This window comes from Apis laboriosa, unplaced genomic scaffold, assembly GCF_014066325.1.
Source record: "Apis laboriosa isolate Shangri-la unplaced genomic scaffold, ASM1406632v1 scaffold46_cov150, whole genome shotgun sequence".
NCBI classification, from domain to species: Eukaryota; Metazoa; Arthropoda; class Insecta; order Hymenoptera; family Apidae; genus Apis; species Apis laboriosa.
This window is the reverse complement of record NW_025223399.1, coordinates 965,608-989,914: the sequence shown is the minus strand read 5'-3', so window position 1 is coordinate 989,914 and position 24,307 is coordinate 965,608. Positions and strand designations below refer to the sequence as shown.

At 39.7% G+C, this 24,307-nt stretch overlaps 2 protein-coding genes across 4 annotated transcripts in view; one reads left to right on the top strand and one right to left on the bottom strand.

Annotated features, from left to right (window-relative positions):
• The window catches only part of LOC122716510 (WD repeat-containing protein 47), a 64,362-nt gene extending 46,949 nt beyond the window's left edge, over positions 1-17,413 (top strand). For all 3 annotated transcript variants that reach the window (XM_043939669.1, XM_043939667.1, XM_043939668.1), the window contains exons 7-11: positions 9,753-9,949; positions 14,420-14,589; positions 14,894-15,201; positions 15,849-16,071; positions 16,212-17,413. In XM_043939669.1, the coding sequence (XP_043795604.1) occupies positions 9,753-9,949; positions 14,420-14,589; positions 14,894-15,201; positions 15,849-16,071; positions 16,212-16,357 (1,044 nt within the window). In that variant the 3' untranslated portion in view covers positions 16,358-17,413. The remainder of the gene's footprint in view (positions 1-9,752; positions 9,950-14,419; positions 14,590-14,893; positions 15,202-15,848; positions 16,072-16,211) is intronic.
• The window catches only part of LOC122716514, a 176,736-nt gene that overhangs the window by 27,248 nt on the left and 125,181 nt on the right, over positions 1-24,307 (bottom strand). The gene's annotated exons all lie outside the window — the stretch shown is intronic.

The window sequence follows — 24,307 nt, the reverse complement described above, 5'->3', positions numbered from 1 at the left end:
TACCCTCGAGGACGGTTTTCTACCGATTATTCTTCTAAGATCGTTTCATCGAAATTACTTTTCCCCGCTGAAATTCCTTTATCTACGATAACGAGATTTAAAAGTTTCTCGTATAAATTATTTATACAACTTAACATATTGATATCGCGATCGATAATTCTATCGTGATCTTGAAATAGAAAACTACCAATTTCAATAAAAAGGAGAATAATAAGAATTTGAAAACAATTCGAATCTCGTAGAAATTGAATTACAGAGAAGATTCTTCAAAAACATTTTCGATATTACCTTGGTTGAAATAATTCGCTGGTAAATTATCAATAATTAAAAGTTTCTACGTTTTATCTGATTTTGAAATAGAAGACTATCAAGTTCAATGGAGGGGATAAGAATTTGAAACAGCTCGAATCTCGTTTAAATTGAAAAGAACAAATTTTTATACAGATTAAACATTTTCGAAATTACATTGGTTGAAATAATTCGCTGATAAATTATCGATTTTATTAAAAATTTAAAAGTTTCTATGTTTTATTATGATCTTGAAATATAGAATTATCAAATTCAATGGAGAGGACGAGAATTTGAAACAATCCGAATATCTAAATTGAATTACAGAGAAGATTCTTCAAAAATATTTTCGATATTACCTTGGTTGAAATAATTCGTTGATAAATTATCAATAATTAAAAGTTTCTATCCTGATTTTGAAATAGAGAACTATCAAATTCAATGAAGAGGACAAGAATTTGAAACAGTTCGAATTTCGTGTAAATTGAAAAAAACAAATTTTTACAGAGAAGAATTACAGAGAAGATTTTAGAAATTACATTGGTTGAAATAATTCGTTGGTAAATTATCAATAATTAAAAGTTTCTACGTTTTATCTTGATTTTGAAATAGAGGATTATCAAATTCAATGAAGAGGACAAGAATTTGAAACAGTACGAATTTCGTGTAAATTGAAAAAAACAAATTTTTACAGAGAAGAATTACAGAGAAGATTTTAGAAATTACATTGATTGAACATTTTAGAAATTACATTGGTTGAACATTTTAGAAATTACATTGGTTGAAATAATTCGTTGGTAAATTATCAATAATTAAAAGTTTCTACGTTTTATCTTGATTTTGAAATAAAGGATTATCAAATTCAATGGAGAGGACAAGAATTTGAAATAATTCGAATTTCGTGTAAATTGAAAAAAACAAATTTTTACCAATTACAGAGGAGATTTTAGAAATTGGTTGAACATTTTAGAAATTACATTGGTTGAAATAATTCGTTGGTAAATTATCAATAATTAAAAGTTTCTACGTTTTATCCTGATTTTGAAACAGAGAACTATCAAATTCAATGAAGAGAATTTGAAACAGTTCGAATCTCGTGTAAATTAAAAAAATCAATTTTTACCGATTACAGAGAAGATTCTTCAAAAACATTCTTAAAGTTACGATTGAAATAATTGCACGGAAAATTCGCTGATAAATTATTGCGTAAATACGATGTCGATAATTAATCATGGACGGGCCACCCGTCGCGATATCGTCCACGAGCGAAACCGTTCTCGCGTCGCGCCGCGGACGCCGAGACGTATATACGTCGGGGATGAGTCGTAGAGGAGGCGAGTGGTAGGGAGATGAAGTTTCAATCCCGCGAGTAGAAGTGGGTCGTTTCTCAACGAGAGGCGAAGTCGCTCGACGAGAACGCGTCGAGTACGCACTCGTTCGCTGTACTCAGTTGAGCACAGTCGTCTCCGATCCGCGCGGTCCACGATCCACGGATCTCTCCCCCCTCTGTTTCGTAAAAAGAAAAAAAAAAAAAAGGAAAAACCCGCGAAACCACCCACGTTTGCGTTCTAATTTCAACGGAGAAAAAAAAAAAAAAAAAAAAAAAGAAAGAAAAAAGAAAAACGAGACCAAGTCGCGTCGTCGTTTCGGAGCAACTCTCTTCCCAAGAAGAGGACGAAGAAGAGGACGAAGAAGTGAAAAGTGCGGAGCGAGGAAGGGAAGAAGGAGCGAGAGGAAAGTGAGATCCACCGATAAGCCGTGTGCCGCGTGGAAAGTGGTGAAAATCTCGATCCTTTGTTCTCCTCGTCCCTCCTCCCTTCTTTAAAAACGATAATACGATCCGACTCGCGCGTTGAAATCTCTTCCGCTTTCGATGGAGGATCATCGAGGATAGAAGTAGAAGCATGATCGTAAGATGAACGCCCGGGCAAGCGTGGCTCATTGATCGCGCCACTTTTCGATACGCGAGGTGAAACGTCCGGTTCGAGGCAAGGTTGGTGGAATATGGGCGACATCCGAGTGCTGGATCCGAGGATGGATCCCCGTTTCGAGCTTTCGAAGCAATCCCGACCCTGGCCCCCGATGTACCGCAGCCACCCGGCCGCGGCCGCGGCAACCGGCAGGGGGCCGTCGTTCTGCTACCGTCCCGTGGCCCTCGACGCGATGGCCCCCCAATGGATCGCGCCCCACGTGGCCGACTACAATTACGTGCCCGCGAGGCTAAGCGCGGCGAACTCGAACAAGGGCCGCGACTACTACTACTTGGCGCCGTTGTACAGGAACGCGATGCCACCCCCCCAGCCCATGTCTCCGCTCCAGCTGTCGTCCGTCGCTGTCTCGCCGAGGATGATGATGATGGACGCGAGGGGTAGAACGAGGAGCTCGGCCGCGTTGTGCAGGAATCAGGCGCCCGCCTGCACCTGCTCGGTGGGAAGGACGAGGTCGTTGGAGGATGTGAGGAGCGAGGCGAGCGAGTGGGAGGATTATCAGGACGAGAACGGGAATCATTTGCAGAGGAAGAGCTCTAAGAGCGGGGGTGTGTGCAGGCAGGGGAGGCGGTCGATGGAGAATCTTCTGGACGTGGAAACGGCGGACCGCGTGCACGAGTTGAACACGTTCGACAGGGTTGGGGGACGTGGCTGCAGGAAGACCGAGGATGAGAGGAGGAACGAGAGGCCGGGAAGAAGACGCGGCAGTTACATGGTTTGTTGGATAGATTTTACGGAAGGGGAAGGAATTATTATAAAATTCGATGTGAATTTTTTCCTCCGATCAAACTCGATTATTATTACAGGTATATGAAATTACGTATATATCAGAGAGTCTCGATGATTAAATCGCTTGTTCGCGCGCGATTTCTTCGTTTTTTTCTTATAACTTTATTAAACCTAATTTTCCATTTCTCCCCACCGTTAGCCTCAACGCCTGTCAAAGTAGTTTTGTTCGCGCGAATGGTAAAACTACTTTTACTGCGAAACTTCGAATCGGTTGCACTTACCGCGGATAAACGGGTAGATTTAAGATTTAATGGAAAGTGTTCCACGAGTTTATCGCTCCAGTTTCTAATGGTTCCAACGCCTTGGTTCCGGAAGTCCACGTACGCTCGCCAATAAATTACGCTCGGGAACTAAATCGTAACGGAATCATATCACTTTGTATACCGGCAATCGTTGCTCGACGGCTAGGCCACCTGCTCCTATCGATCGGGAAAACGGAATAATTCTATCTTCGATCTCGCTTGCAAAGTACTTTTCAACGTAATCTCTGTTATCGAGTATTACTTCGGTTACCGATCGAAAGCCAGTTACAACGTAACGCGTCAGGCAAAGAAACGAGATATCCGACTTGGAAAACTTTTATTTCAAATTACATTTAGTATATAGGCGTCCCGCTCCACCAGATCTTCTCTTTTTTAAAGTATCGTTGGTAATTTTGCAAAGAAAATTTTTTTAATCGTTCCGACTTCCTCATACCGATCGATCCTTATTAAAATAATAATGAAACCGTTGTTAATGAACCGTAATTTTACTTGACCGTGGGTAGAAAGTGTTCCCGATCGGTGACCTCGAGTTAATGCACCGTTACTCGTTCATTAAAGGAGAGAAAGAGAGAGAGAGAGAGAGAGAGGAGGAAAAAAAGAAATCGATTCCATCATCGGGAACAATATTCATAGATCGCTTCCGTTCATAGATCTTGGATCGTTTCACGTTCGAAATTCGTCCGCTTAATTTCTCGTTTCAGGCATCGCTGACCCGATCTTCCTTTTAAATGTTTAGAAATTTAATCGACTAGAGGGACGAGTCATAAATCGAGTTTTTAAATCGTTGGGTAGTTAATAGACCGTCCGAATATCGATTTTGATATCGATATCGATCGAATTTGAGGGAGAATCCGCGCTCGAAATAATGAACGGAAATCGATGAATCGGAGAGGTTAGACAAAAATCGTGGATGATTGGATGATTTGAATCCGACGGAACGGATTTTCGTCGGTCGAGCAAGATCACTCGAGGACAATTAAAACACGGACACTTTCGAAAAAGCATTTTTCTAGTGAAAGTGAATCCGCTAGTTGTGCAATCCGAAGGCGCGAACGAGGACGAGCCGAACGACGCCGGCTTCCGTTTAGAACACGATATTTTTGTTTACAGCCTATGGGATTATGTATGGAAAGTGGAAGTGGCTTATGGAAAAGTAGTCGTTTCGAGTTTAATTATCGTTGCGTTCGTGCCACGATTGCGAAAGGCTACGATTACCAATGTAATTATTTTCCTCGCTTTTCTTTTTTTTTTTTTTTTTTTTTTTTTTTTTTTTTCTTGCAAAGTATCATTCCTATCAATCATACTGGATATCGAAATGATTTCAATAGAATGGTAAAAATTTTTGTATTTATACTTTGGCTTACGACTTACGTTAGTAGTAATTTTATCTAGCAAAATTTTAAAAAGTTTGCCAATTTTTGGTTATCGGTTGAACCAATTTACCTATTCATTATTAATCACAAATATTTTACGGATTATATTATACTTTTCACCATTTCACAAACTTGTCAAGTTTTTTGTTACCTATATACTAAATGTAATTTCAAACACCTATTTCATTCGAATAAAATTTTAGCGAGAAAATCGATCGTAAGACATTGCTATTAATTCTCAATCAATGTTTTTGCAAGGATGCATGATAAATTATTAAAAACGCATCCTGGGTGATTTTTATTGCTATTTATATAGGCCGCAAGGACTTTCGAATTTGTCCACGAAAGAGGAGAATGGTTGAACCGTGACCAATACGCGCGAGTTACATAGTAAACTTCTTAACGCCCGAGGGGGAGCATCGTTTGAACTATTACGTGATCTATCGGTGGAAAGGCCTCTGGTTTAGAAAAAGTATTCTCCGATACCGGTTGGGCCGGCGGCTCGATAAGAACTCGTTGGATGCAAGTGACTTATTAAATTGCTCTTTCTGCGTTCCAGTTTCGTCTCTTTCTTTCTTTCTTTCTTTCTTTCTTTCTTTTTTCCCTTCCGCGATTTGTGGGCAAACCAGTTCCTCAAATCCTCCATACATACAATTATCTACTCGCGAGTAATTGTTTTTCCCGAGTTGAATTCGTGAGTTATGAATTATGAATTATCACCTGTTTTCCTCTTCGTAACAGATTTGTTTCTTTTGATATGCAAAATATTCTTTCCTAATTCCTCGAACGTTATTATAATTAACTTACGGATCCGAAATATTTGTTTTATATATTGGGATATTCCACGCAGATAAACGAGAGCGTTAATTATCGGATCTTCGACGTTGGTTTCTTTTCAAAAAGTTACAGGTTCTTTTTTTTTTAAATTTTTATCGACTCCTTATTATTTTTCTCGCTTTAAGCTTCTTAAGCAAAATTACGACAGTGTGAATTTCGAGCGGTGAAAACACGCGTTTCGAAAGTTCCATTCCTGCGAAAGAAACCCCGCGAGACTGTCCACGATACTATTAAGCCTCGTCTCGTATCTTCGATATCCTGAAACGGCCTGGCGTTGAAAAAGTATGTCGCAACCCAGATCCGCGACACTGGGGACTGGTTTCACCGGAATTCGCCGCATATCCTCTGCATTCTGACGCTCTTAACAATGATCAACGTTTATCCTCGACGATCCATCCGAGAGAAAGGACAAGGAAGGAGGCTTCCTCGTCTCGACCGGTTCCTCGTCAAGAGTGAAAACATCTTGTTCCGCCATTTATTCCGAAACGCGCCCGAAAATCGTCGTTTCTCATCGTCTTTTGCGTGAAAAATGTAGGAGGCTCGATGTTTCACTCGCGTTGTAACAAACTCGAAGAGATAACATTGACGACGAAGGAATTAATTTTTTCGTCCCAACGACGCTTGGACGTTTCTAACGATTGCGCCAGAAGATTCTTTGTAAAACGATTTTCATCGAGACACGGCTCGTTGGATAGTCCTCGAGGATGCTTGATCGAAGACCTTCGCTGTTTCCTTCGTGAATTAATCTTAATCTTTATTTATTTTTTTTTTTTTTTCGTGGTTGTACAGCATCCTCTGTAGAGAATATTTCCGTTTTCACGGTATCGAATTAATTAATTCGTTTCGCTATCGAAAGTTGGGGGAAAAAAGCTTCGTTCGTTGGTTGACAATTTGCACGATAATGAATTATTCGTGAAAATTCGAATCGTCGTGATTCGATGAAATCACTCTTTTCTGATTACGTTAGACGGATGCAACGGGTGATCGATGATTAAGATGGAAATTCGATGTTGGATTTATTTTGGGAATGCTGAAAAGTTAAATGTTGTTTCGACACGTGTGAAACTTCAACTTACCAAGTGGATTATTAATTTCTGGCGTGTGTTGTGGCACAATTTCTCGATTTTCGTGCGGTGACCAGTTCGCGACAATTAAATGAGGAACGAGGAGATAATTGACGGGTTGAGTGAGCTAGAAACTAGGCTTCTGATTTCAGATCCATTGAAATTGGTTTCTCGGATGGTTTACTCGCGTCTCGTTTCCGGATCATTAAACGTTGTCCGAAAGAAAGCCGAGTCATCGATGAAATTTTTCGCGCAAAGTTGGTGGAAAGACGAAAACGGGGCCCTTTCAACGTCCTCGTTGCTTATCGCCGTTCCTCTCTCTCCAATTTCCGAACGAAAATTTTCGTCGATTATTCCGTTTTCTCGCATCTCGAAAACGGAATAAATCCAGCGCAAAACGGAAATCGCTTGGTACAATAAGAGTTTATTGACAGTCATAAGCGTTCGACAATAGCTCGTAAAAGGGGACTTAAAGATTAGATCATAATTGTGTATTCGATTATTTTTCATATTAATTTCTTTTTCGCTTAACCCACTGTTACATAGAGTATTAGCGGTTCGCTTATATTACTATTCCCTCGACGAGCAACACAATACGGCGAACATTGATGGAGAAACGGTGTTCGTGACTAAGCAGCAAGCGTTACTGATGTTCCTCGAAACCGTTCTCCACCTGTCTCGTCCTAGATCTTTCCTAGATTTTTTTCACCTCCAGGAGGCCCTCCAACGTTCGCAAACATCGAAACTTGCTACCGTTCGAGCGAGTAATAATCCCGCCTCGGTTTTCTCATCGAGATGACGCGCGAAGTGAAAAAAAAAAAAAAAAAAAATAAAGAAAAAAGGGGGAGAAGAGATAGAAGAGAAATATTTTCAAATGAAATTAAAGCGAATTCTCTTTTTGTTTTTTGTTCAACTTTGGTAATTTTTTAGAAATCGGTTGAAACAACGGGAGGGGGGGGGGATGTTTAGAAAGGTTGCTTCGAAGGTGGCGTAAATCGAACGGAACGTTCGTTCGAATCACGGGGGAGGGAGGGGGGGAGGGGATTATCGCGGGAAATCAAACGTCCATCTCGTTGTGCAACAACAAAATTATTAGCTGCGTGTAAAGTTAATGGATACAACGCTCGAGAATAATAATCGTCGTTGCATCAATCATATCGTGTCGTCCCGATCCGCTGATTCTTAAACCTCGCCGCGAATCAAAATTTCCCTTTCCTTTACCATTGTTTACTTTCACAACGATGTTCAACGAACGATAAACCTCCTTTTTTCTTTCTTTCTTCCTTTTTTTTTTTTTTGTTTCGAATCATCCGTGTTCCGTAATCGAAGGCTAAATTGCTTCAATATCGATTTTAATTCATTCGTCCAGCGTGATATTTCCAGGAGGCAAGATAATTAACATATTTCGCTATTTATTGATCCTTTCACCACGAAAAGCGAATATATATATATATATACACGTTCAACACAAACATAATCGAGTAATAAATTATTAAAAGTCTATTTTCATTGCTATCACGGTTAATTATAAAGTATTTAAACGAATATTTATTTTCTATTAAGAACATTACCTTCGTTATACATCTTCAGTTTCGACCAGTTTCCACACAGGGAAGAAATAATAAACGTAAAAAGAGATCGACGAACGGAAGATAAGAGAGGTACAGAGCCAGCTACTCGTTCGTTTTAATTGCCCCTATCTGGAGATAATCACGAAGACCTCGATTATCTCGAAAGTAAAAGGGAAATAGGGAAGCATATGCAAATCATTGTGCAAGAAAGAGCCGCAAAACCATCCGGATTGTCTTGGGTTTCGTTCAGGAGAGAAACGCGCGAGAAAAATTGAAAATTTATCACGGATCTTTTATCTCCTCTGGAACGTTCGTTGTTGCCAACTTTTTTCGCAATCGTTGCTACGTCAACTACGTCTAAATCGGCTCGTATGACGTTATAGGAGATCGAGGGAACGATTGAGAAGGAAGGATTTAACGAGCCGCCCTGTGAAACAGATATGCAAAACTGGGTTACGACACGATACTTGGAAGATTGTTTGATTGTCCCGGTTGCGGATATCGAACCGTTTCGTTCGATCATTATTTCTTTTTTCTTTTTCTTTCTTCTTTTTTTTTTTTTTTTTATTATTATTATTATTATTACGGCTGCTAATTCATCGAGCCGTTAAATAAACCTAACGATCTATCTTCAGAAATGTCAACTCATAGCTGGTTCGACTCTTCTATTACCAATCTTCGAATAATAATAATGATAGTAATTATCGACGAGAGAGAATTTGCGATTAAACCCATCATGGATGATAAAACCGCCTCGAGCAGGGAACCTCGCGAGGGGAATTAGCATACAAGTAAACACAGGTGATTGTGTGTAGAAAAGAGAGGCGTTAGAAATCCTTTCAAGGTCTGACTTTCTAATTCTCCTCGAGTTTTCGTCGCTCGTTACCCGTTCCCCGATCCCAAGGTACTCGTTCTTTCGTTCCTTCGTCTTTCGTCAGCGAACGAACTGGTTCAAAATGGAAAAGTATAACCCCGAACAAGTCACTTTTCTGACGTCAAGTCCGTTGTATGTAATCAAAATACTTTTCAATTAGAAGTTTAATTAGAAGCTTTCTACGAATAGTAATCGCAACGAATTGTGTACGATAAATAATTTTTTACTTTTCTTCATTCTACGACATTTCTGATAACTTTTGAAGTAGTAGAACGGAAATATATTCGATATTTCATCGATCTGATAAAATTCTTTGGAATTCTAATGGAATCAAAGAGTAAGATATCCACAAGTTATAGATGAAAAATCTCGAAATATGTGAATTTTTACAATTTTTACGAAGTACGAATACGACAAGTGTTATTTAAAATATGCTCGTGGATCGGTGCAATTTCACATGAACCGGTTGAAATTTTTGAGTACTAGTACGTTTAATGTTTTATCTTGAATATAGATATCTATAATTATTAATTTTTTGAAATCTCTTTATATAACGTTCTTTAGCATCATCATTATTATTATTATTTGTATCGAATCGGCAAAATTCGGCGCGTCTTGATCCTTTTCCCTTGCGTCGCAAATTGCAGACAAACGGGAGAGAAAACGCGATTCACAAATTGAATTCGATTTCGATCTCGTTCGCAGCAAGAACCGAGGCCGGAACTCGATGCCAGCAACGGAAGCAGCAACGGTGGAAGGCCAAGATTCGTCCCTGTGACGGCGCTCGAGGATGTCCAAGCTGTACGATGCGCGGAATTCCACCCCCATGGAAAATTGTACGCTGTGGGATCGAACTCGAAGACGCTGAGAATATGCTCCTATCCAAAGCTTCACGATGTCAGGTAAGAAGAAGATTTTACTTTGATCTGGCGAATCGATGATCGACGATCTTACTTCTTTCTTTAATTTAATCGATTCATCTTCATCGCACGATTTTCACTGTTGTTGCCGTTCAACTTAATCTCTTTTTAAACGTACGCTTACTTCGTTTCTCTTTCTATTTATTCGAGATTATTTATTAGGTTCGACGAATTAACGATCGACATTCTTGGTCTTCTATATATTTATTGAAATCGTTCATCTCTACGAACGCGTATATTTATATTAATCCAGAAAGCAATTTTGAGAAAATTGTAAAATGTAAACGCATAGAATCGCAGAGTGTTTTTTTTTTTTTTTCCATCTTTTTCTGAAATTCAATCAAATTGGATTCGTATATGGATGATCGAAACGAGGCGAAGAGAAATCTTTTCGAAATTTATATCGACGATTTACAAGATTAAAGTTTCTATTATACACGATTTATTTTATTTTATATTTATATCGTATATATTCTTATTCTTTATTACCGAGTAGCAGGAATTTACGACGTACACTCATTCCATTTTGCTGTTTTACTAGCAGTAATTTGAATTATATTTCTTTGCATGACTGAATACAATACTTACAGTGACGCACATATACGTATATATGCATTTTACATCGGGAGAAGAGATACGCGATTCTTGTTGTTGCAAAAGAAGAAAATAGAAATCGACGTGGTATCATTCGCGTGCTATTTACAAGCGTGTTTCGATCGTCGTCATCTTTGAGGCGAGGTTTAAATTCGAGCGGACTAATTTTACGCAAGCGTGCTGGCTTAACGAACGACGAAGGCCTTCATACCAAACGGAGCATTCCTCCATTCCTTCGCGCGAGATTCTCTTATTGTCCGCAATCGCGATTCGATCTCTCTTTCTCTTATTCTTCCCCCTCCTTCCACTTCCATCCATCCCGTTCCCTTCGCTTGAACCTCTGAACGAATTTCATTTAAGATTCTTAACCAGAACCGTGAAATCATCGTTATAGCATTGTAAATAATAATCATCTCTCGGATTCTTAGTTCTGTAATTGATACAATTATATTTAATTGAAATTATTTTTTCTTTTTTTTTTTTTTTTTTTTTTTAATTTCAATATTCTATCCACGGATCGCGATACTGTTTGTTTCGCAATTTGAAAAAAATTAGAAAATATCTTGATTCTTTTAATATAGATTAAGAGTAATGGAAATGACGAAATAAATTAGTTTTCTCGAACGAATCGTTAAAAGAAAAACGTTCTATTTATTTTATTCGTATAATAAACGTATAACAGCAGATTGGATTAGAGATAAAAGCGTTGCTCGCTATATTAGTTTTACTTATCTCGTCAAATTTTCTATTCCAGTTGAAATGAAAGTTTAGAATTAGTTCTGTTTTTTTCTTTTTTTGATTTTTAAATATTCTTCGTTCTATTTCTACTCTTTTAATATCAAAATTCATTTTAAGATCAACAACTTTCCGTACAATTCGTTACAATTCTTCTTCGATTCCATAGATGGATAATTTTTAACACTGATATTGTATCCGATATTGAACTTATAAATTTATATTCGTATAAATTTACATCATTGGTGTGTTAATAACTTCCATATATTCCCGCTTAAAACTATTCTCAAACGAAGAATCGTGATGATGAAAGCGAAGTGAAATACCTCTATATTTCAACATGGGGTCGTAAAGAAGTCGTGACTCTTTAGATCATCTCGAGAGATGATAGTCGTTAGGGTAATTCTCACAAAGTTTACACCCGCTAAAAAACGAAACGACGCCACCAGTGAGCGTTAGGTGTTACGTTATGCGTTAAGATTAATATTTACAACGAGGTGAAAGTACAAAGCGTTAGAGTAGTACGGGGCAAAGTTAGACGAACGGAACGAATGTAAATTAAGAAAGAATACTTCTTGTTCTACGCAACTTGTATAAAACTCTTGCGATGGAATGGAAGAACACGCGAGTCTCGTTTAAAAAAAACCTTTCTTTCCTGTAATTCTACGTTTTTCCACGAGTAATCCGGGGTGATGGTTGTTCGCGACAGTTTAATTTCAAACTCGCGATAGAATTGCGAAGGAAATCTTTTTTTACAACAAGTAATGCTAGGTTTTTTACGAGCAGACATCGAAGACAAGGAAAAATTGGTCGTTAGAAAGTCGTCTGATCGCTCAATTATCATCTATCCGTAATATAATCATTTAGATTATCGATTTTAATATTTCGAATTTTAGTAACGTAATATACGATCAATATGTGCTCTCAATTTTAATTAAAATAATTTTTCCGTGTTAATATAGATACAATCTTTCTTTATAAACTCTTTATAAACTAGTAACAAATTATAAAATTTCTTCCTTATTCCTTCCGTTAAAAAATATTATGTATTTTAAATAAATAAATGTCTTAAATACTCGGATAAAGCGTGCCTTTCTCGATTACTCTTTTCCTCGACGTCGCCTGTCGAACCATTTCGATCTACCCCGGAACTTTCCTCGAAACACAAATTCCTCGATTACTCAGCCGCTTTCTTCCATCTCTATAATCTTAACAGAATGTCCACTAGAAATTTTTCCATCCGTGCAAATTATAATGAGAAAAAAGAAGGAAAAAGAAGAAAAAAGTGTCAGTGAGAAATCTATCGTTTCATTCGTCAAGGTATTCGTGTTTTTCCGCGCTGCTCACTCGACTCTTATCCGCAACCGTTTCACGCACACTGTTTCTCCCTCGGTGTAAATTGGAACGTGATAAACTCGAGGTGTCGCGACAGCGGTTGATCGATAAGGGAAAAGAGCAAGATCTCCTCGTTTGTCGCGAAGCGTTTATCACAAAAACAGCCAATTTGATGCGGTTTCTCGCCATCGATCCCATTTTTTTCGAAGATATAGGAAAAGAGCGAAAAGAACTAGAAACTCTTCTAGTTCTAGTCAAAATAATAACTTTTTGTTTTTTATTTTTTCTTTCGGAATCAGGTGAATTTAAATTTAAATTTTTCCATCCAAATTTCACTTATGTATGAAATCGGTGTAGGAATATAGTTTAAAAATTTAACAATTAAAAAAAGATTATTAACCGTTATTTTCTCTTATTTAAAGAAGAAATTGAAACTGTAATTAACTTTCATTAGAAATTTTACTTCTCGCTTCAACTTGTCATCTTTTCCCTTTCATAAGTTTTTGCTTTTGTTATTAAAATTGTTGTAAAAAGTAGATCATGCTTTCCTCTTTCGCTTAAAAATACGAAAACACTTTCAGAAAAGAGAATTGAAAAAAAAAAAAAGAACAAAATCCTCCGTCGTGTGTTAAAACGCTCCTCCTCGAAGAACAAGTTGCAAAACATCCACCCAGCCATTCCAGTTTATCATAATTGCAGTTTCACCGGAGATAGGCCGCAATTTTGCATGTTGCTCCATCAGTCCGCCGGATTCACCGTGAACGCCTTCGACCGAGCCAACAGTTTCCCTCGACGTGGCTCTCCAATCTTTGGAGAAAGTAACACGCGTTACGATTCTAATGGACCGATTGAAAATCCCCCCTCCCGATCGCCCTCCAATCCTCTCGAGGCCGAGATCGTTGTTGAGCGCCCCGCCGATAATTTCGAACACGCGATCTTCTTCCACGGAAGAAGAAAGTGAAGAAAGATATCTGTGCCAGGGGAGGAACGAGGAACGGGGGAGGAGTCGAGGGGATCGAGATCGATTTTGAACAGGGCCAACAACCTCGAGTAAAATAATCGGCGATATCGCGTTGAGAGAAAACTTGCAACGAGTTAATTAAAATCGCGAAAAGAGGGGAGGGGGGGGGGGGAAGGAGGAGGGTGGTGGTGTGAAAGCTGCTGTTGTTTGCTCCTGTTTCGACAATCGTATCGACGATCGACGATCTCCCTCTCTCCCTCGTTTCCACGGCCGAAACGTTGCCGCGATCTCGGCGGATGGATGCTTGCATCGTTCAATTAAGGACGCTTGATGCGCAATCGTGTCGGATGGGAACGAAGAAAGGAAACGAGGTTGAAGGAAAGTGACGCATGAGAACTAGGGAGGGCGCCACTCTTTTCTCGCGAGTTGGATCGTTTGTCCATCGTTCGAGTTTCTTCTTTCTGTCGTTTTAATTTTGTGGGTCAATAAGGATAAATAGAATAAAATTTTCTCCTAGTAATTGGCGACAAAATAATTTAAATATACATTCTCTGCCGAGCCGTTTCTTTCTTTTTTTTCAGAGATATTTTTTTTTTTTTTCGAATTTAACGATCGATATCGACGACGCTTTAAATTTTCTAGCGTCGAAATGGAAAGCTGCGGACGAACAAGAGTGAAACGCAATTCGCAATCCGCGTGATTTATTTAGTTGTTTTGCCGGTGATACTTGAGCGGTGAAATGGAACAAGCGTGTTACGATCGCTCGATCGAGAAACAAACGAACGAAAGAAATAAAATGATGGATAAATTCGGTGTTTTCGTTTCAGGGAGGATCACCAGACGTATCAGCCCACAGTTCTCTTCAAGAGAACGAAGCACCACAAGGGCTCGATATATTGCCTCGCGTGGACCCCGGATGGCCAGTTGATGGCGACTGGAAGCAACGACAAAACTGTCAAATTGATGCGCTTCAACGCCGACACGTCAAATCTCGAAGGTAATTCTCTCTATCCGGAGAGATTGAAACCACCGTCAAGTCAAAATATTTCACATCCTTCTTTCTCTTCCAACATTTTTCACCCACTGTCCCACTAACAACGACGAGTTCAATTTCATCGTATCGATACTTGCTCTCAAAATGGCCGTCATTTACTTTCAACTTCCTACTTGTCATTCCGCCTCTCTACTATAATTCTTGCGTGTAACGTAACTCTTGGAAAAAAGAAAAAAAAAAAAANAAAAAAAAAAAAAAGAAGAAAAAGAGAAAAACCATCTTCCTTTGACACACGATTCCGTTTCAGGTCAAGAAGTGGAGCTTACGATGCACGACGGCACGGTTCGCGATCTGTGCTTCCTGGAGGATACCTCGAACAAGTCGAGTTTGTTGATCAGCGGCGGTGCCGGTGATTGCAAGATCTACGTCACCGATTGCGCCACCGGAACCCCATTCCAGGCGTTGAGCGGTCACAGCGGACACGTGCTCACCCTGTACAATTGGGGAGGCGCTATGTTCGTGAGCGGATCGCAGGATAAAACGGTCAGATTTTGGGATCTTAGAACGAGGGGGTGCGTGAACATGGTGACGCCTGCGACGGTACCTGGCAGCAGGGTTAGTTCAGTTCCATTTTAAAGCAGGTCATGTCTTCCTTTTTTTTTTTAGAATCCAAAACCTCTGAAGGATCCAAGTGTCGGAGAGCGCAATTCAAAAAGCTTTTGATTTCTGATTCTGTGAAAAAATATTCCAAGATCTATTTATCGATCGCTCTTCGTTTCTCGACTTGACTTCAGATCCATCGACTAGTGTTTCTTCAGATATACTCAGTTAGCGTTTCTGTCCTGTCATTAGCCCCGATTGGAGGAATTCTTTCCAATCCAATGTGTATATACACGATTAAAAAATATATGTATATATAATATAAAGTAAATAAGATCGATAAACGAAATAAAATAAATCGATGCGGAAAGGGTTTCTGTAATTCATAATCCAGCATGTATCGACGACGACATCGACTTTTTTCGTTGTTTAAGTTTCGTTTTTCAGTTCTGCGTCCGATAAAATTTTCGACCCACGTTTTTTGAATCGCACCATCGCCCTCACATCGAACGTCACATTTTTCTACACGTCTTTCCCCCTCTCTTTCTAGTTCGCATCTATCTACTTTCATCCAAGGATCGAATTTTTATCGGACGTACACGAAAAAGAGGATGGAACGGAATCAGTATCGCGTGTCTGATCAGCATTTGATCCCGTTGCAGGTCGGAAGTCCGGTAGCGGCGCTCTGCGTCGATCCATCGGGACGTCTTCTGGTATCCGGCCACGAGGACAGCAGCTGCGTCCTCTTCGACATTCGAGGCGGTAGAACCGTGCAATGCTTCAAGCCTCACGCCGCTGACATACGAAGCATACGTTTCTCCCCTTCAGCTTACTACTTGCTCACCGGCGGTTATGATAACAAGCTCGTTCTAACCGATCTGCAAGGTAAATTTTTTTTTTTTTTTTTTTTACTTATACTTTATTCTCGATGATTTTCTCTTATCTGTTTTTAATTAAAAAGTATATGTACTCGAAATTTGTTAAAAAAATTTATTAAATTTGTTATTTGTTAAAATATTTCGTAGGTGATTTAACGATGCCGTTACCAAGCGTGGTCGTCGCGCAACATCAGGACAAAGTGATATCCGGACGATGGCATCCAACGGAATTCTCGTTCCTCAGTACTTCCGCTGACAAGACGGCAACACTGTGGGCTCTGCCACCTGTTTAGACGGACAAACGTCGATGACACGCGTTTGTTTCTTATTCGTAAACACTTTTTTTTTGAGGAACAATCGCACTTGTTACACACGTATCGATCACGATCGTTCGTCCTTTTTTCTCCCTCGTAACAATCGATAATGTATCGTAATATAATTTTGACAAATGGAACGAAGCGAATTTGTGAATCTTTCTTTCTTTCTTTCTTTCTTTCTTTCTTTCTTTCTTTCTTTCTTTCTTTTTTTCCTGTCTTTTTAATCCGAGAGAGAAACCCGGACGAGAAAGAATCGTTAAACCGGATACCGGGGGAACGAACGATCGTGAATCGTATCGAGCGAGGCGTATTAAATCAGGAAGAAAAGTTTTTTTTTTTTTTCACGTGTTCACGCATAATTCAACCATGACCAATTAAAGTTTCCTGAAACACGTTGAATCAAAAATGCCGCGCGTGTGAGAAACAATTAAAACCGCGCTAAGGAACATTGTTAACGGTGTTATTAAGTAAACGTTACACGCTTCGAGAGCCTCGGATGAGAAGGAGTGAAAGTGCATTTTCGCGTAGAGACGATGTAGTATCGAGCGTTCTAGGCGTTATAACCATTTATCGACGACGAGTCATCGTCTGAGTAGGAATCATAAGACTGCGGAAGAACCGACAAGGAAACTTCGTCATTGCAAGTATTCACGAGTCACGATGGTGAGACGTATATGTATTACATCGTATACGAGAACGAGAGACATCCTAGTTTTTTTTATTTCGAAAACTATTTTCGAGAGCGTGAAAACTATCGTGAGCGTATTTCTTTATCGATTATTATACCGCGTAGCATTTGTCTTCTATCTGTTTTTTTTTTTTTTTTTTTTTTGTATAGAATTTCTTTTCGCGATCACGTGTTTTGTCCCGGTGTACCTTCGGTAAGTATGAAAAGTATTCGCGCATCGATTAATTACAATTAAAACGGTTTATACAGTTATATTTCTTTTGAAGTGTTTAAAAAGAAATATGTAAAAATATTTCTTCCAAATCGATATTTGTTTTTTTGTTTTTTTTTTTTTTTTCGTTACATTTACGAAATTATCGATAAATTGAATGCACGGTAATACACGGATATTTATTCAATTTGTTTTGCAACAACATCTTGGAAAATATATGTAAGAAGAATTTTTCTTTACAAATATCGATAAATATAATTGTATAATGTTTTAATTGTAGTCGTTGTGAATAACTTTTTCTTACTCACTGTACATTTAGCATAGAGTTAAAACACGATAATCACGGGAAACAAAAGCAAAAAAAAAAAAAAAAAAATATTCCCGATAATAACGTAATCACACCCTTTGTAACTTTTAGATTCTGAATGCTCTCTTCCTTTTACTTTATTACTTTACGTTGCAAATATTTTTTTTTTTTTTTTTAGAATTATTCGTGAAAAAAAATACTTGTAAATTTTACTTACCCATTTCGATTCTATCCGCTTGTGTGTGATGTGTGTATGTGTATGTGTATGTTTTTTTTCTTTCCTTTTTTTTCTATTTCATCTTCTCTCATTTGCTGTATTAGTCGTAACAATTATCGTTTTTCTTTTTTTCTTATTTAAGGATTTTTCTCTTTTTCTCTTTTTTTTTTTTTTTTCTCTCTAATTTAAATCGTTTTGAAGCGTTTCTTCCCACCAAATCGTCGTCCCTGTCTTATCGATCCCCCGAAGTTACGCCAAATATTCGCATATTACGCATATTATAATATATAAATACCTATCTCATATTAAGAGGAACAACATATACGTACGCTCATTATTAATCGCTATTTTTTACCAAGAGGATAAGACGAGATTCTCTCTAGGAGCGTCGAAGAAATATAAGGGAAGGGAAGGGAAGGCTCGTCGACGTTTCGGAAACGTCGCGAAAACAAAGCGACTAACGCGTGACCAAGCGTGACGTTCGCACCACGAGGAAAGGGTGTTACATAGGTTCACGTCGTCGTTTGTCGCAATCGCCAAAGCTGTGTGTGAGAAATCCCTGGAAAATAAAGGGGAAAGGGGGAGAAAGTGTCGCGCCGCTCGATAGATAGGCGAGCGAACGAATCGCATTTTTTCCTTGTACATACATAAACGCACGATTTCTTCGAGCTATTCGCACGATCGGAGCAAGCGTTAATCGTGGTCTCTCTCTCTCCTTTTGTTCTCCATCCTCGAGACGAACATCGACGACGACGAGTATCGTTCGTCATCCGTTCATTCGCATCGAATCCAAGCACCAGTTAAAAGCCTCTTTCTATGCACACACGTATACGCCCCGATACGATACGAAGAGAGATGATGGAAGAGAAACCGAATTGTGAGAAACAGCGATGATAAAAACGATAATAAAACGCACGGAGACGCCAAGACGTTTGATCGATCTGATTGCGCGAACGGTCGAAGGGAAGAAAGCGTGATCGAATGATTTGAGCGATGGCAGAAGTGGTTTCGTTCCCGTATGCACGATGCTGCCTTAAGATCGAATCGAATCGAATCGAATCGAATCGTTTCGTTTCATCCGAAATGAGTAAGAACGTGTTATTCCTCGCGATCGATCGTGATCGAGATGATCGGTGAGGATGTAAAAGAAAACGAAAACGAGAATGTCCGCGAGCATCTGCTTTCGTGTAGCAATTTGTCGTGCCTTCTGTCGTGACTGCTTTCGGCGATTCACACACTTATTTTTATATTTTTCGCATCCTCCTCCTCCTCCTCCTCCTCCTCCTCTTCCTCATCCGTTTCTGTCAATCCTCTCTCTCTTTCTCTCTGCCCTTACCGATTTCAGATATTAAGAATCAAGGCAATTCGACGATTCTAAATATAATCCTTCACCCCGTCGAATTCTCGTAAAAAAAACGCTGAAGTAAAGGAAAAATCTCTTCGCTATCTCGTACGATAATTACCGTATTATAATATAAATATATATACATATGATATACATATAGCATAACTTATAACTTTGTACTTTTCCTGTAGATACGACATAATACTGTCACGTCTAATTTAAACAATAAAATTTACGTTATTAAACCATGTTATTTTTTATCATCGACTGCGTTAATAAATGCGTGACTTTAAAAATGGATCTTAAAAAAAAATACATCCGTAGCGAATTAATTCTTCGATCGACGCGATCGAAGCAATCGAGCAAGTTAATTTGATCCATGATTTTTAATATATATAGACGGAGAATTAACCTCCCTCTCGAGTAGAGAGTATACCTGGATCGCCGATTTTTCGAAAATTTCCCATAATAACCGGGCAATCATGCAATCTTCCACCCGCGCGCTTTACGCTTTGTGGGCCCACAATGAGTTCGCCATAATTATGCCACGGAATTCCATGGAACCGGTGCCGCTCCAGTTTATGAAATTTCAAATGGACAGAGGATTTTTCGACGCCCATTCTATATCCTTAGGGAAAATTGGAAAGAATTCTTATAACGATTCCTAAGATCTCTCTTGTCCAAGCGACAAACGCACTTTAAGTAACACGAATAAGTGTTGAAAAATGGCCAGTTGGGGTTAACTCTTTGCACTCCAGGCCTGTTTCGCTCGATCGAACCAGCAACTCCAGACCCGCGCATTCGATAGCTTCATAAGATTACCATAAGATAATTACTCATAAGATAAGATTACATCTCATAAGATTATACGTAAAGAGCTTAGAAATATTTACGAAGCGATACTCTAAAAAAATCAAGCTTAAATAAATTGTCGCTGTTCAAGTTGCCGCAACAGTCCCAGTGGTGACGGAGAGTTGGAGAGCAAAGGGTTAAAAAAACGTTCTCGCTTCAGAGAGAAAGAGACCCAGCCATAAAACTGTTTAGAGATTCGTCGAACTCGGTCTCTGTGCCGGTTCGCAAATATCCTTGGAAATCGTGACCGCGGGCCAAGGCACCCTAATTGATGGGGCGCCAATGGATGCGCGGGTCCGTTTCCCTTCTGTTGTTCCACCACCACCACCTACGATTCCTACCCTCTGGCTGGAGGATCCGCGCATCCTCCACGTTGCACAGACTCGAGGAATGCCCCCCGAGCTGGCTTCGTTCCGCCAGTAATGTTACGTTTTTTGGACGTAAGAGACGGGAGAGACACTGCTGCCACCCCGGGCTGTGCGATTCGAAGACAACCTAACCATCGAGGAAGAGGAAGAAAAAGGAAAGGAAAGAAAAAATGCGAAACAAAGTTTTTCAAACTCATCTTCTTATCCTATTTTACTTATTTTCGCCACGATTTTATCTCTATAATTTTTTGGAACACTCGAGAGAGGCCGCACCTTTTTTCGTTTCGCCTAGCCCACAAATTTCGATAATTACGTCGTACGAAATAAGATATAAAGATGATAGAGAGAAAGTGAAAAGGTTATAACAACTGGTGGCTACCTAATGCGCCTCGAAACGAGGAATTTAAGAATTTAAGAAATCGTCGCCCATAAATTATCTTATTAAAGGGACAAGAGATAGGAAGAAAAAAAAAAATAAGATCGAAAACAAGGAAATTCTAAGAGAGAGGATAATAGAGGTGAGTAATTGGCACGTGCCGGCAAATTATCGAATTATCGAAAACGTTTCGATATGTAATAATAATAATAATAATCGAGCAGTTTCGGGAAGATGATTCGTTCCGCCGATAAAAGTCTCTCGATTAAAAGAATCAAAGGAGAGAGGAGGAGGAGGAGGGAATTGAAGGATACCGTGAGGGAAATCACGGAACGCGGATGATTCCTCGACATGAGTACGTCTCACTGCGTTTTAATGGAAGAGGAGTCGCGATGCATTAGGCTAATCGCACCGTTAAATAATTCATCGGGTATTCAAATTAATAACGTATCACGGGAACGGCTCCTCGACTGCAGGGATTGCTTTGTGCGTATACTCTATCATTTCTTCCAGTGGTTCTCCATCTCGCTTTTTTTTACGAACGTTTTACATTTCGAGAATTTATAAGAAGCTTGCGCTGTTCGAGGCAATTTTTCCTCTTCCGTTCGAATTTCCAATTTCATTTCTCCTATTATCCTTTCTTAATTATCGCTCAATCGAAGAGAATGAGGAGTTGTCAAAGAGTTTGGAGAGTTTATCACGCACGATTATTTTATTTTCGATCGAGACACCTTCTTTCTTCTTCTCGTCGCGCTGCGTCGAGGAACGAAAAGGAGAGGTGTGCGCACCTCTGTCAGGGAAGATCGCATTCAAATGAGGAAAGGAAAACGAGAGAAGGGAGGGATATGGAAAAAAAAACAGCGAAAGAAACGAAAAGAAGCGTGTGCGATCATTCTCGGAAGAGCGAGTCCTTTGGGGCCGGGGCATGATGACGATAATAATAATTTGAATCGTGCCCACTTAGCATACGTGTAATTTGCCGCTTAAGATGATTCCGTCATCGTTCCATCCTTTCCCTCTCTCGGTCGGTAAACGGCCGCCTAAACGACGAAACCAGAAATTCGTAATGATCGGGGGTCGAGGCCAGGGGCAATTGTCCAGAGACAACGGTCATCTGGCGAGAATGAAACGCATACGAAACATAGATGGAGAGATTTCAATGAGCGCATACATGAGCGCATCTTCTTTTTCTTTTTCGCCTGCTACTCTTCTTTCGGTTATAAATAACGAAAAGTGTATCGATATAGTCACCGACGAGGGATTATTATTGGATGATAAATGATGATCGATATTTTTGATAAATATGTCGATAAAGAGACAATAAAAGAGGGGAATGTTTGATCGAATTAGTTAGTATCGAAAAAAAGTGAGGCCGACTAATGAGACGTAGATTGTCATGATTTAAAGTAATCTTGTAATTTATTTTTTTTTTTTTTTTTACGCTTCTCTGGTACATTAGAAATTCAACTTTCTTTAAACGAATTATTACGTTATTAACGGAGGACCGAAAAAAAGGCGAAATCACCGGTGAAAGAATGTAATTATCGGGATTAAAATACGGGGAAACACGTATAATTTCGCGTGATGGCTCGTTGGTCGCACCTATTCGAATCACCACGCGCCAACGTTTCCGCGAAACACGAATTTCTTTGTCTTTAAACACGGTGATTAAGAGCGCGAGAGTAAAAACATCGCGTGACAAAGAACGATGAAAAGAAAGGCGAGCAGCCGAAAGACGAAACGCGCAGATTTAATGGATAAGAAGGGGAGAAAAATAAAAAAAAAGAAAAGAGGCGGAGTGATTATGGGTCGAGATTATTATAGGTATTTTTGCAAAAGTATTTGCATGAATTTACGACGAATGGCTATCTCGGTTGTTAATTTAACCTCCGCTCTTCGTCACGAATGAGAGGATCGGTAAAAAAAAAGAAAAAAAAAAAGAAAAAAAAGAAAAAAAGAAAAAAAAATACGTCGAGACTGGTTAAAACAGCTGTGAATGATGATCACGAACGTGTAAGAATTAATTACATCACATGCTTGTGAAAAAAAAAATATGATAACTAAAGATTATTATTCAATTAAGAAAAAAACATATTCTTCAAATAAATAATTAAAGAGTGTAACGAGCACGTATAATTAGATAAAGATAACTCGTTTTATACCTCGTTTGTTGAGAGGAAATTTATTATTTTTAATATATCGTATAAAATCCAAATTTATATATATGCTTTACTCTTCTTCTTCGAAAAACTAATAGAAAGATTGGAAAGATCCAAAAGACTTCGTCGCTTGCAATCTTGCAATCTTTGCGTCGCGATTAATCAAGGTCGATCATGGTGATTCCCGGGGCCGTAGCCACGGGGCGAGGGTGTGACCGCGCCATAAGTCTTGGCAATAGCTAATATCTCACAGGAGTCGTACAAAACGCGAATCGGTTACCATAGTTACTACTTGCAAGGAGCTCGCGTGATTTATCGCCGCGGGGGGAGAGAGGGGGTTGAGCGAGGCGGAGGCGGCGAGAGAAGGATCGACCAACTGGGGGAACGAAGAGAGGAGGAGGGGGAGAGAAGTGGGGGAGGTGGCCGATCGCGGACCGACCCCCAGAGGGATGAAGGAGTGCGCGCGAGTGTGAATCCTGCGCGGTCTATCGTGGCCAATTAAGGGTCGGTTTTAATCGTTCCCCGTCTAATTGCCGGCCCATTACCCTGTCTCTCGAGGGTAAATACGCCCGTTGGACTAAATACCCCCGTCAGGGGGGGAAAGAATTCGTGCCCTCGGAAATCATCAGCGTGTAAACACCGGCTGCGAGAGCCGCCTCCTCCTCCTCCTCCTCCTCTCTGTCTCTGGGGATTAGCGAGTTGTTACCTGCCCTTGTCAAACCTGTTGCGATGTTATTAATGAAATTTATTGCGATTGCCGTGTATCTCCGCTTCGCGTTCGCCGACTCTATTTCGATAATTCAATTTCAATAATTAATTTGAACTGAAAATTCCTATTTTATCCGGTTTCGATCGCTTCGCGTTCCGATACGAGAGGATTATTAATTTATTGGAAAAGGATACAAAGTATATATACGATCGAAAGATAATAGCGTAGAAGCGTGTAACCACATTCGGCTACAAAATCTAGCTGGTATGCAACAGAGCGTAGGCTCTAAGCCAGAGAGACGGGTCATTGGTGTTGGAACCGGTCGATGTTAATAACCACCCTCGCAGATGGCCTAAGGATCACCGCCGCGACCTACAATCACGCCATAGACAACTCGAAGCGACTCGATCATTATCACGGCCAATAATCACCGGGACGTATTCCCGGTTAAGTGTTCTACCCTCCTGTTCTGGAGAGTAGAATCCCTTTCTCTTTTTCTTTTTTTTTTTTTTTTCCCCCTATCTCTCTCTCGCTCCTTTTCCATTTCCATCCCGTCCCCCGCTTTATCTCTCCGTTATTATTTGGCCGGACGACCGAAAGAACGATAATCAAGGGGGATCCGGAGATGGACGGCATCGCTAATTCGCCCCCCCCCCTCCTCCTCTCCACCTTCTCCAATTAATCGTCGGGAACG